General features: G+C 41.9%; 1 protein-coding gene across 1 annotated transcript in view; it reads left to right on the forward strand.

The window, feature by feature from the left end:
* Nucleotides 1-12,944, forward strand: part of EEFSEC (eukaryotic elongation factor, selenocysteine-tRNA specific) — a 243,410-nt gene extending 230,466 nt beyond the window's left edge. The window contains exon 6 of the mRNA XM_027863808.1: nt 12,693-12,944. Within this exon, the coding sequence (XP_027719609.1) occupies nt 12,693-12,944 (252 nt within the window). The remainder of the gene's footprint in view (nt 1-12,692) is intronic.
* The last annotated feature ends 355 nt before the right edge of the window (nt 12,945-13,299 follow it).

Genomic DNA, 13,299 nt, shown 5'->3' on the forward strand with positions numbered 1-13,299 from the left:
TGAAATTAGCAATAAATGCATCAGTTTTCTTCTGATTTGGGGTTTAACACACCCATGACATAGTGGCATTTGGGTTATGGTGTGCATTCTCACAGGTGACATCCTAAGACACATGACTAGTAGCATTTGTCAGCTCTCTGGCTACAAGAGAGTGGCAGTCAAACTTGAAGAAACCCAGGTTTCAGTTCCTTATGTGGCAAATATCTCTGAGGCACTATTGGCCTCTAGTAGTCATACTGCTCCGTATCATTCTCTCAGGAGAGACTGTGGGGTGGCCGTGATCGCTAGGCAGGCTACAGGCTCTCTTTTTCATTGATTCCTTCTTCATGCATCCTACAGCTGGCAGAAATCTTAGGCATCACCTAGTCCAACCCCTTCATTTTGCATAGGGGGAAACTGAGACCCTAATAAAGTGATTTGTCTAAAGTAATACATTGTGTTATTGGCAAAACCAGGACCAGCTCCCAGCCAAGTACTCTTTCCTTGTGCTAGGTTGCCTCTTTCCAGGGATGAAGCACTAGTCTGACACATGTGATAGTACTGGCATGTACAAAACACTGTGCCAAGCTCTGAGAATGAGAACAGCAATGCAACACAGCCCCTCCTCTTAAGGGACTCACAGACAGGAGAGACAATAGGTGGAAAGAGGCAGCTGCAAGTGAAAAAGAGAGGTCTTACGGGCCCTCCTCTGTACTTCGGCACTGTGCTAAGTGAGGCCTGGGGTGCTGTGGCACAGCAGATGGGAAAGCATCTTCTTAGCTCCACTAATAAAACTGTGTCCATCTGTAATGTTGAATCATTTGACGTTTGGTGGTGAGAGCTCGCTCTTCCATTTCTTAAGTTGCGGCAGCTACCGAAGAGGTTGAGGCAGGATGTAGCTCCCACAGATGCGGTCGTCGGGTCGTATCGTCACAAAGATTGTTTCCCTGGATGATGACTGCCCGGCTGAGCTGGAAGCAGAGTCTTTTAGTCGCGGGGGGCAATGGGGGTGGCAGGGGGATTGCTGTTCCTGATATCCTTGGGTTAGTTCCTGTACTGTTTGAGTCCATAACAAGCCTTCATTGAAATGAGTGGTTGGATACAGCAGAGGCCTGCAGTACCTGGAAGGGAATAGTAGAAGATGAAACTGAAAAACTAGTATTGTAGAGGACTTTGAATGATGACCAGAGTTCAGTCTTTATTGGAAGGTGATAGGAAACCACTGAAGATGGTTAATGATGAGGGGAATGACACCATCACAGCATTTATTAAGCACCAGTTACTAAAGAATTGGGAGATCTGACCCTACTTATTTTCTAGTTGGGTGGACAAGATTTACGTATGTGAGACAAGAATGATTTTAAGTCAGTAGCAGTAATAGAATAGAGACAGATATGGATCCAAGAGATGCTGTAGAGGTCAAAGCAACAGAAGTAACAGAATGGATGAAATCCAAGGAGTGAGGGAGAGGCAAGAGGCAAAAATGAGTGACAGTGGTTGTGCCATTGGTAGAAATGGAGAAGTCGGATGACCCCGAGGGAGTGGATGCTGATCTGTAGACAGTTGGGAAGGATATATACAGGTGGAAACTCTGATACACTTCTCCCTCTACTAGATATCAGATGCCCCTTGAGAACTCCAGCATAAGTTCCTTGCATATAGTTTTTTTCCTTGCCTATAATTTTGATCCTTACCAAATGTTCATTGAATGGATTGTTTGATCCACCTTACCAGCAGTCCATAATTGGGGGAAGAGGAGAGACCACCAGTTGAAACTACCATTTCCTATTCAGGTACCAACCATAACTCATCTTAGAATCGCTTAAGCAGTTAGAGAGAACAGAGAAGTCCCAGAGAGAGGAGTAAAGGGTAGTAGAAAAAGGGAATTTGGGAATCATGACTCAGAGGCAGCTCAGTGTATCTCAGTGTGAAGAAAATGATCTAATCTTAGAGATTAAAGGAAAAGCTTTTAGTGTGTATGGGAAAGCCTCTCCCTTCAAGGTTTTGGCCAAAGCATCCAGATGACATTACTAGGATTGGCATTAAGAGCTAGAGGTTTTCTTGGTATATTAAATGAGTAAATTATGAATCACTGTTGCATTTTTTTAGTATGGCTAGCACAACTATTGGATGTTCTAGACAAAGGGGAGTAATAAGGAATTTTCCATCTCTCTTACTGTTCAGAAAGGTTTCTTAAGGAAGTGGTGGGATTTTAGAAGCTGCTGTAATGTAGGAGAACAGAGCCCTGGTAATCTTGTGGTGGCATAGTGTTGGAGTGTGGGGATTAAACAAAATGATCATTGAGTATATTTATCTGAGTAGGAAATTGGACTAGAAAGCTGAATGAAACAAAGAAGATGAAGCAGTTTGGGATGAACTACCTTTTCCCTAACTCATACCTTTAAAAAGTGTCGATATACAGTAAAGTCTTTCCTACAGTGCTATGTTCTAAGTTCCAAGTGTCAGTAAACCACTGGTCCTCTACCCAAAGAGAGACTTATGAATTAATCAAGTCAACTCAACAAGCATTTATTAAGTGCTTACTATGTGCAAGGTACTGGGCTAAGTGCTAGGAATACAAATACAAGAAGACAGACAGTCTTTCCTCTCAAAGAGTTTACATTCTAATGAGGAAAGACACCACATAAAATGAAGCTGAAAGGGGAGGGAAGGGGAGAGAGAAGGGCATACTTGACAGGGTATGGTAGAGAAAGTCTGGAGGGGAATGAAAGTTCTGGGAGAAACCAGCCAGAGAGGCCACAGGAGCAGAGGAGACTTTCAAAGTGAGAAATACTGGGAAAGTGTGAACTTGCAGGGTGAGGAGGTTTCTGCAGCATGGTGGGGAATGTCCAGAGAGCCAGGAGGGTAGTCTGGGGAGGAATGAACCAGTTATGTCTCTCTGTCATTGGAAGACTCGATGACCATTCGTTGAGCATGTTTTCTTGTATTCACTGGACATTCTTATAAAACCTCAGCTTAGCTGTCACAGCTACTTGACAGTTCCTTATCAATAAACTCTCTATTCCCCACATCAGCTGCTCATATGAGCCTTAGACTGTCTCATGTGAGCTCTCTCCACCTTGCTTCTCCCTTTCGCCAAACTTCTTGGCATCGTCATTTACTCTTCTTCCGATCCCAGAAGATTTTTCCATCTAGACTTCTCTCTCATGGGTATTCAAGCTCTCCACTTCTACTGGCCCCGAAAGCAGACTTAGGTTTCCTCTATCCCAAAGCAGCATTCACATGATCCCATATATCTCCTTTTTACTTCTAAACTTCTTAGCCTTCAATTCTTCTCAAGAAAGAGAACCCACTCTCAGCTCCTGAAATCTGTTTTCGTTTTTCCTTAATCTACCAAAACTGTTCTTTCAAAAGTCACCAGTGATCTTTGAAATTATAATGTAGTGATATTTTTTCAGACCTTATCCTTTTGATGATAATTAAAATTTACATAGTGATATAAGGTTTGCCAAGCATGCACGTGTGCTCAGGTACACATACACACACATATAATCTCATTTGATCCTTACAGCACCCCGGGGAGGTAGAGGGAACCACTGGAGGAAAGTATTAAGTTAGGGGTGGGGGTTGTACCTGTGCTTTAGGAAAATCACTTCGGTACCTGTATGGAAGATACACTCAAGAAACTGGAGGCAGAAACACTAGGAAAGAGGAGATGAGAACCTTAATTAAGGTGGCTGCTCTGTGTGTATGAGAAGGGGTCCGATACAAGAAGTGTTGGAGTGATATAAACAATAAGATTTGGCAAGATTTGTACCTGTGGGGTGAATGTGAGAAGTCAAAGATAACATCAGAGTTGCAAAAACTGGGAGACTAGAAGGACAGTAGTGCCCCTACCAGAAATGTGGGAGCTTGGAAGAGAGATGATTTGAGAGGAAGGATAACGAGTTCTGTTCTGGATGTGTTACTTTTGAGGTGTCTGTAGACCATCTAGTTTGAAATGTACAATGGAATTGGTGATGTGGGACTAGGGCTCAGGAGAGCACCTAGGGCTGGATAGATAAATCTGGGCATTCATCTGTGTAGAGATGATAATTAAACCCAAGGCAACATATATCGCCCCACCCCCCAGCATCTAATAAAATTCTCTGCATACAGTAGACACTTAATAAATGTTTGTTGAATTATTGCATGCTTAAAATAGATTAACCTCTAAAGTACTTTTACAATTCTGAAATTCTATGAATCTGTGTTATTTCTAGTAATACACCTCTATCCAGTGAGGTGTCATGGATAGAGTGCCAGACTTGGAGATAGGAAGATCTGAGTTCAAGTCTTGCCTCTTGGCACATAGTAGCTGTGTAATCCTGGGCAAGTTACTTCTCTTTGCCTGAGCCTCAGATGCTCTCTAAGACTAGAAGTTGAAAATGGATTGCCTCCTGTGTTGATAGAGGGAGTTTCTACTACAAAAACCCATAGGTAGTTGATAATTGATCTATAAATTCTATATGAATAGAGTTTGAGGCAAAGCCACCCCATAAGGATCCCCTTTAACTAAATCCAGTGTTATATAGAAGGTTGTATTTTAAAGAAGTTTTCATGTTACCGTGTTATGAATTGATTTCTACCCATTTTAAGCAATTATAATAAGAATATTCTACTGAATTATATATAAACACATATAGTATAAATGATGCTACTGCCCACTACCATGAGTTGTTTTTTTTTCCAGTACTTGTGATGAATTGACACTTACCCACCCACTCAGTGTTGCCCAGTGACCAGTGGTACACATTTGCAAAGTAGCCAGAGGGTAACCAAAGATAATACGTGTGGGGCTCGAGCCCTCGTCCTTAGGATCCTTACTGTAGTGTTCTAGCCGGCTAAGCTAACTGGTCATTCCCTTCATGGTTGGAGTTAAAGTTCTGTTGGGTAGCGTGTCCGAATGTCAGTGGCAACAGGGTGGAGGCAGTGAGGCGGGGGCCAGAATTTTATTGTTGTTGTTGCTGGTATTGTTTATCCTTCATTCTGGAAGAGGACCATGACGTCAGGGGGGTGATGCCAGGACGTGCAAGGGAATTGGATGTAAGAGAGGAAGGGCTGTGCAAAGTCACCAGCCTCACTTTCTCCTCTGGAGCCACCTGGGTCCAGTGGCCAGATATATAGAGCGGGACAACTGGAGATGGCCCTGGATGCAGAGGGAGACCATGGCCTCTTTAAGCTAAGGTCTTTAACAGGGACTAGCACTAAGAAATGATAGGTCACAGTCAGGAGCAAACTGAGAATCGGGCAGTGTCTGGTGACCAAAGGATCCATTGAGAATAATCACTTGATCATTAAGCCAGTATCTATTATATCCCAGACCCTGTGCTGGATGCTGAGAATACAAAGGCAAAAATGAAATAGTCTTTACCCTCAAGGAGCTTACCTTCCATTGGAAGAGATAATGTGTGTGTGTATGTGTGTACATACATATATGTATGCATATATAAGAGCTTATACAAAATAAATTGAAGGTAATTTGGGTTGAGGAAGGCCCTAGCAGCTGAGAGGATCAGGAAAGGCTACATGTAAAGTGGCACTTGACTGAACTGGGAAAGAATCTAGGGTTTCTTGGAGGTGGTAGTGAGGTAAAACTACATCACATCCATGGGAGATAGCCTGTGCCAAGCTTTGGAAATGGATGCTGGAGTGTTAGGTGTGAGAAATGGGGAGGCCAGCGTGGCTGGACTCTAGAGGGTAGGAGAGGGATTAATGTCTAATAAAGCTGGAAAAGTGGGCTGGGGCCAAGATGTGAAGAACTTTAAGTGGCAAACAGAGGAGTTTGTACCTGATACTTAACAGTATAACAATAATAATGATAAGTAATATTTATATAGCACTTACTGTATGTCAGGTACTGTACAGAGTGCTTTATAAATATTATCTCATTTGATCCTCACAACAACCCTAGGAGGTAGGTGCTATTATGATCCACATTTTACAGAGGAAGAAACTGAGGCAAACAGGGTTAAGGGACTTGCCCAGGGGTTCCATAGCTATTAAGTGTCTGAGACTAGATTTGAACTCAGGTCTTCCTGACGCTGGGCCCAACATTCTATTCGTTGCACCACCACTGGAATTTAGTTAGCAAGGGAGTGATATGGTCAGACCTGTACTTAAAGAAAATGACTTTGGCAGCTATGCAAAGTGTAGATTGGAGAGGGGAGACAATTGAGGGGGAGAAAAATTAGGTTCTTTCAGTTGTCTAGGAAAGCAGTGATGGCAGTCCTGAACTAAGGAGGGAGTCATGTGAGTAGAGAGAAGGCAACAAGTGCTAGAGATGTTATGACAGCAGAATCAGTCAGGGAGCAGCAGTTTCTTAAGTGCTTTCTATGTGCGAGGCTTTGGATGTACAAATAGAAAGAATCAAAGAATCCCTGCTCTGAAGGAGACAACATATACACGCATAAGTATGTACAGAATAAATTGAATAAATTAAACAAATACAAAAGAGACAGAAGCTAGTTAATTGCCAGGTATTTGCAGGGGGCAGGTCACAAGCATTTAGGTAGATCAGGAGAAGCTCCATGTGAAAGGTGGTGCTTCAGCTTGGTCTTGAAGGACCAGAGGAATTCTGTGAGGTGCTGAAAATGGAGGGCACACCAGGGACAGGAGATGGCCTATACACAAGGGTAGGGAGGAAGAAGATGGAGTGTTGTGTTTAAGGAATGGACAGAGAAAAGACCAGTTTGGCTTCATACACATATGTGTGTATGTGTGCATATTTGTGTGTGTGTGTGTGTGTGTGTGTGTATTTCATTTGGAAAGATAAGTTGAGACCAGGTTGTGAAGGACCTTAAAAACCAAACAGAGGACTTCACTGACTAGGGGAGTTACATTATCATACCTATGCTTACGGAGAATCAGCTATGTGAAGGATAGAGTGCGAAGAGATTTGAGGGAGTAAACCAGTGGGACTGTGGGAGTGTGCCACCCTACGGAGAACCAGCCTCCAGATTTCAGCTCCTGTTATTTAGTTATTCCAGTTACTTCAGTGTTGTTCAGTGAATGACCTTCAGAACCAGAAGAGGCCATACAGATAATCCACTTTTTATAATAGTGTGTTTAAAAAGCCCCATGTGCATCATGCTTTAATTACATGATGTTATAGGAAGCAAATCCATTTGTAAATCAGCCACAGCTATTTGTTGAGTACCTGTTTAGTGGAAAACAGTTGTAGAGGGGAGAGGGAGGGAAGGAAGTACAAAGAGTTCAGTTCAATTCAGAGAGTATTTCTTTTTTTTTTCTTTTTTAAAATTTATTTTTAGTTTTCAACATTCACTTCCACAAGATTTTGAGTTCCAAGTTTTCTCCCCATCTCATCCTTCCCCCACCCCAAGATGGCATGCATTCTGTATACCCCTTCCCCTAATCTGCCCTCCCTTCTATCTCACCCCCCTTCTCTTATCCCCTTCCCCTTCTATTTTCCTGTAGGGCAGGATAGATTTCTATACCCCATTTCCTGTATTTCTTATTTCTCAGCTGCATGTGAAAACAATTTTTTTTTAACGTGTGTTTTTAAAACTTTGGGTTCCAAATTTTTTCCCTTCTTCCCTCCCCACAGCGAGCATTTCTTAAGCACTTATTCTGTGCCAGGCACTGTGCTCAGTGTTAAGACTACAAAGACTTGAAAAAACGAGTCCCTTCCCTTAAGGAGCTTATATTTTTGGGTAGAGGGATAAAATATGTATAGAGATAAGTAAATATAACATATATGCAAACTAGATGGGGTACCCAGCAATTGGGGAATGGCTGAACAAGTTGGTGTGTGTGTGTATGTGTGTGTATGATGGAATAATATTGTGCTGTAAGACATGGTGAAGGGGATGATTTCAGAGAAACCTGGGAAGACATGTGAACTGATGCAAAGTGAAGTGAGCAGAACTAGGTGAAAAAATTATGCAATAATAATATCATAAAGACAAACAACTCTGAAAGATTTAGGAACTCTGAACAACACAATGATCAGCCACAATTCTGGAAGACTCATCATAAACATACTACTCACCTCCTGATAGAGAGATGATAGACTCAGCATGCAGATGGAGACTTTTTTTGGACATAGCCAGTGTTGGAAATTGATTTGCTTTACCGGATATGTTTGCAACAGGGGTTTTGTTTTTTCTCTCAAAAGTTGAGGGTGGGGGAAGGAGGTGAGAGGAAGAGAAAGTGGATTTTTGTGAAATTTTAATTTAAAAAAATAGATGAAAAGTAATCATTGGGTAGGTACTAGTAACTGGGGAGAATCAAGAAAAAATTTCTTATAGAAGATGAGTCTTGAATTGAACTAGTAATTCCAAGAGGGAGAAAAATCAGTTGATCGGTAAACATTTGTTAAGTGCCTGCTAGGTGCCAGGCAACGTGCTATGCACTGGGGGTACAAAAAGAGGCAAAAGACAGTCCCAAGCCCTCAGGGAGCTTACAGTCTAATAAGGGAAAACACCACGCAAACAAATATATACAAACCAAACTATATACAGGATAAGTAGGAAATAATTGATGGAGGGAAGGTACTGGAATTAACAGGGGTCGGGGGAAGGCTCTCTGTAGAAGGTGGGATTTTAGTCAAGACTTAAAGGAAGCCAGGGAGGTCTATAGACTGAAATGAGAAGGGAGAGATTTCTAGGCAGAGGGACAGCCAGAGAAAATGCCCTGAGCAGAGAGATGGAGGGTCTTTTCATGGACCAGCCAGGGGGCCAGTGTCACTGGATCAAAGAGTATGTGTTGGGGAGTAAGGTGTCAGAAGACTGAGAAGGGAGGAAGGGGCAGATGCCACACAGAACAGACGGGGAGCCAACAGCAAGTAATCAACCCAGAGAGAGAGAGATTGGAGTGAGACGGTGAAGGGCTGGAAATGCTAAACGGAAGTGTTTGTATTTTTTCCTACACGGGACAAGACCCCCCACCCCACCCCCCTTCCAGAGTTCAGGCTGTGCTTGGCACTATCGTAATTGTCTCCTGATTGGTCTCCCTGCCTCAAGTCCATCATTTGCACCAAAGTGATTTCCCTAAAATGTGTGCCTGGTTGCGTCACCCTCCTGCTCCATAAACCACAAAGGCTCCCATCTGCCTTTCAAATCCAAAACAAATCTCTGGCGTCGTTGGAAGCCGTTCTCAGTCCTGGGGGAGCTTCCTTTTCCAGACTTCTGTTCCTTCGCTCAAATGGCTACCTTCTTATTCCTCCCTCTTCACGTCTTGGCCCGGGCTCTTGTCCTGCCTGCTCCCTTCTCTCTCTTAGAATCCCAAATTTCTTTACAAACTCAGCCCAAGGCTGCTACCTCCAGAGAGCCTTTCCTGATCCTCCTAGCAGCCCCTCTCCTCAAAGTGTAATTTGCCTTTTACAGTTTTATTTACTCCTTGGTGTCCATGAGGTTTCCCTGAGAGGACACAAGGCACTTGTGGGCAGGGTCCTCTTCACTTTTTTCTTTGGATCTTGGCAGATAGAGTGAGAGGCTTGGCCTGGCTTCTAGAGCCTGGCATGTAGAGTGGGCATCTCTTGTTGAGCAGGGGAGTGACCTGCCTTCAAAACATCTACTCCCTAGTTGAGGGGAAAAAGCAATAGGATAAGATGACGGTATAAAACTTATCATGAGGAAGTATATCATTAACTGCCAGATGAATGGTACACCAATTAAACATTTTTGAGTACCTATTATGTGCAGGGACTATGATAGACAACAACTGCTATGAATTCACAAAAGGAAGAGATCACTGGGCAGGAATGATCTAGGAAGACTTCATGGAGAAGGTGAAATGTTTCCTGGTGGTGTTAAGGGTGGTTTCCATTTAGTAGTTCTCAAACCCTTGAGGATTCACCATGATGGTCTAGGGGGTTCTAGCTAAAAATTCTTTAATGGTACCTTAAGGAGTAAATAACTAACTATGTTACAAATGTGTATGTGTATATGTGTGTGTGTGTGTGTGTATATGTGTGTATATATTTTTTTTTCTTCTTCTGTGACAACAAATATGTACATTGTAGGTTTGTCTCTGTAGCGATTCAAAACTGTCATGAGCTGTTTGGGTCCAAAATTCCCATTGTGGTTCTTTTGTAAGCACTTAATGAGTAAATCTAAAAGAATAGCATAATATGTTAAGTTAACCTGGGGGTTCATAGCACTTTGTTGTGGTTTTTGTTGTTGCTGAAAAGAATAGAAACTACGGGGCAGCACTAGTAGAGTAGGATTTGGAGGCCATGGTCCCAGGGCGCCCTTCCTGGCATGGCAGTAGATTGGTCTGCTGTGTGACTTTGGCCCAGGCCTCTTCTCTCTCTTGACTTCATTTTTTCTAAATGTAAAATAAGGGAGTTGTACTAGACCACCTTGAAAGCCCTTTCCAGGTCAGAATCCTATGATTTTATGAACTGAATTTTGGAAAATGGATAGAATTTGAAATTACGGGGATGGAGCATTTTTTAAATTACTTGTATTTTTTATTTTTTCTCTCCTCATCTCTATTACTATTGGAAAACAAAACAAAACAAAAGAAAAACCCTTTGTAACAAATTGGCGTAGTTTCTGTGCTTCATTTTCCTCTGCTCTGCTTTTTTAAAACCACAGACATGTAAACTTAGAAAATAAATAAATTGGGAAGTGATTGTCTGTTAACAAAATAATTCTTTATGAAAGGATTCATGAAAGAGTTTCTTTAAATAGCAAGGTCCCTTCTGCCATTTACATTAGGATGTGAGTTATACTATTTGGGTTAACACAGTGTTGCCGTTGATTCATCCCATCCCCAGCACAGCAGAGTAAAGGCAGGTCTGCCCATCTTCCAGTCCCGGCTGTAGCCAGAGGAGGCTGTCCATTTGCCTACTGCACTCCCTAGTTCATTTTTTTCCTTTTGGGGAATTGGGATGAGAGAAGATGCTTCTGTCAGCATTTTTTGTAGGCTTTTCTGGTGCTAATAGAGAGTGGGAGGAGGAGATAGTGATTCATTTAAATTACTGAGAAATGGACTGGGTAAAAACAAGCTCCTGATTTTTGACCTTTCTAGATTCCAAATAATAATGAAAGAAGTTTGGCCTTTGTATAGATGTTAGAAGGATCTCCGTGGGGGGTTCATTCCAGGTGTGCTGGGTTTGGTTTTCAGTGGGACCTATGAGTTTGAAAATGTTCCCATTTAGTCCTTCAGACAATAGATGTGGGATAGCTGCCACAATGTAGTATTGTCTGCCTGTAAATTATGAGGGTTATTTTTAAAAAGAAAAAAAATACCAACCCCACAAAAGTGCTGGTTCACAGTAAGTAAACAGTGAAAGTCATGATCAGAAATGTTTAACACAATGCACATTGGAGTCATGGTATGTGTAGACAGACATGCATACATATACATACACACGGATATAATTTACGAACTCTGTCCTTTTATGTATGTCAGCAACCATTTATTAAGCACTTACTATGTACCATATATATGTGTGCTTAATTATTTTTTCTTTTGAAGTGGTCTCATGTCCATCTTTTTAATTTATGGGATAAAACAAACATTTCCATCATGTAGTATAATTTTTAAAAAAATGATTGCACATGAGACTGTAGATCTATTATCTACAACTTGCTATTCTTTTTAAAGTTATCATGTAAATTTTTCCCTTTTTTTCCTTTTTTTCTTCCCTTTACACCCCCGCCCTAGAGATGACTACTATTAGATACAAATATGTATATAAATGTAAAATTATTCTGTACCTACTTTTATTTATCATATCTTTCTCTCAGTATGGATAGCTTTTTCCTTCATATGTCCTTTGTAGTTAATTTGGATATTTATGATAGTCAAAATGACTTATTCACTCAAAGTTGTTCCTAAAACAATATCGTTGTTACTGTATACAATGTTCTCTTGGTTCTACTCGTTTCGCTCTTCATTATTTTGTGCAAGTCTTTTCCATGTTTTTCTAAGATCATCGAGCTCAACATTTCTTATAACACAGTAGTATTCCATCACAATCACATACCACAACTTGTTCAGCCATTTATCTCTTAACTTAAAAACTAGTTTATTCATTCAGCAAACTCTATTGTCTAGTAAGATCCCCAAATCTTTAACCAGGGCTTGATATTTTGTGTTTGTGTAGGGATAGAGTCCGGAGTTGTGATTTCATTGGTATAGGGAACTCCCTTGTGAGGAAATTCCCTCTACAGTGCAGGTTAGCAGCTTCTGTGTAATTTTTAGTCTTAGAGAGCTGTCAAAGCATTGAGTAAGTGACATGCCCAAGGTCACACAACTAGTATTTATCAGAGGCAGGACTTGAACTCATGTCTTTCTGGCTTCAAGGCCAGCTGTCTCATACAATGAAGCGTCTTTGTGTTACTGACTTCTGTTCAATTCTGTTTCTCATCCTGGCACAGAGTTGACCCTAGGAGACTCTGCTAGGTAGGCCCAGGCTCTGGAAGGCCCTGCCAGGCTATGGAGGCTTCAGGTATGAATGGTGACAAGCCATGACCAGTCTCACTCCCTTCAGAGGCGCATCATCAGATGGTGAAGACTGTTGTCTATAGCACTTGTCTGTCTCCCGAAGTGTAAGAGGGGTTTCAATGAGTCCTAATGGAGGGAGGACCTGCTGCTGCAATCAGGCCTTTTCAAGTGTATAATACAGACAGGGCATCTAGAGACCCAGAGTCTAGGGCTGGCCCAGCTGCTGAGGGGGTAGTGGTTCTAGAGGAGCTCCAGGTTGGCCTTTTAATTGTGGCCCTTGTCTTCTTTTGTAGGTGATTGACGATTATAGTGTGATTGGTCGGTCCTTGTTCAAGAAGGAGACTAACATCCAGATCTTTGTGGGGCTAAAGGTCCGCCTGTCATCGGGGGAGAGCGGAATCATTGAAAGCGGCTTTGGCCAAAGTGGAAAGTTCAAAATCCGGATTCCTGGTGAGTGTTGCTCTTTTCAAGAGGGTATTCAGACAAGGATCTGTGAGATTCCCCCTGCTAGAGACCTCTTTGTACGTGACTCTGGGTCTATATGATGAGATGTGTTGGGAGGTACTTGTGTATTCCCTAGTCTGAGAGATGACCATTTGAGAAATGCTGACTTGGGACCCAAATAAATGGACAAAATGCTAGGCTTGGAGATTGGAAGACTTGGGTTCAAATCCTACCTCACACACTTACTAGTTGCGTGATCCTGGGCAAATTGTTCAACCTTAGCTTTCTTATATGTAAAATGGTGCTAATAGCTTCTATTTCATCAGAAAATTATGAATGTCAAAGTAGGTGATGCATCTGAAACATTTTTCAGACGTTAAAGCACTATGTAAATGACATCTATTATTATTACTGTGATTGTGGAACAAGACTCTGAACATCTTGAGGAAATGCGGA

The sequence above is a fragment of the Vombatus ursinus genome, unplaced genomic scaffold, assembly GCF_900497805.2.
Source record: "Vombatus ursinus unplaced genomic scaffold, bare-nosed wombat genome assembly UNPS02014773.1, whole genome shotgun sequence".
Classification (NCBI taxonomy): domain Eukaryota; kingdom Metazoa; phylum Chordata; class Mammalia; order Diprotodontia; family Vombatidae; genus Vombatus; species Vombatus ursinus.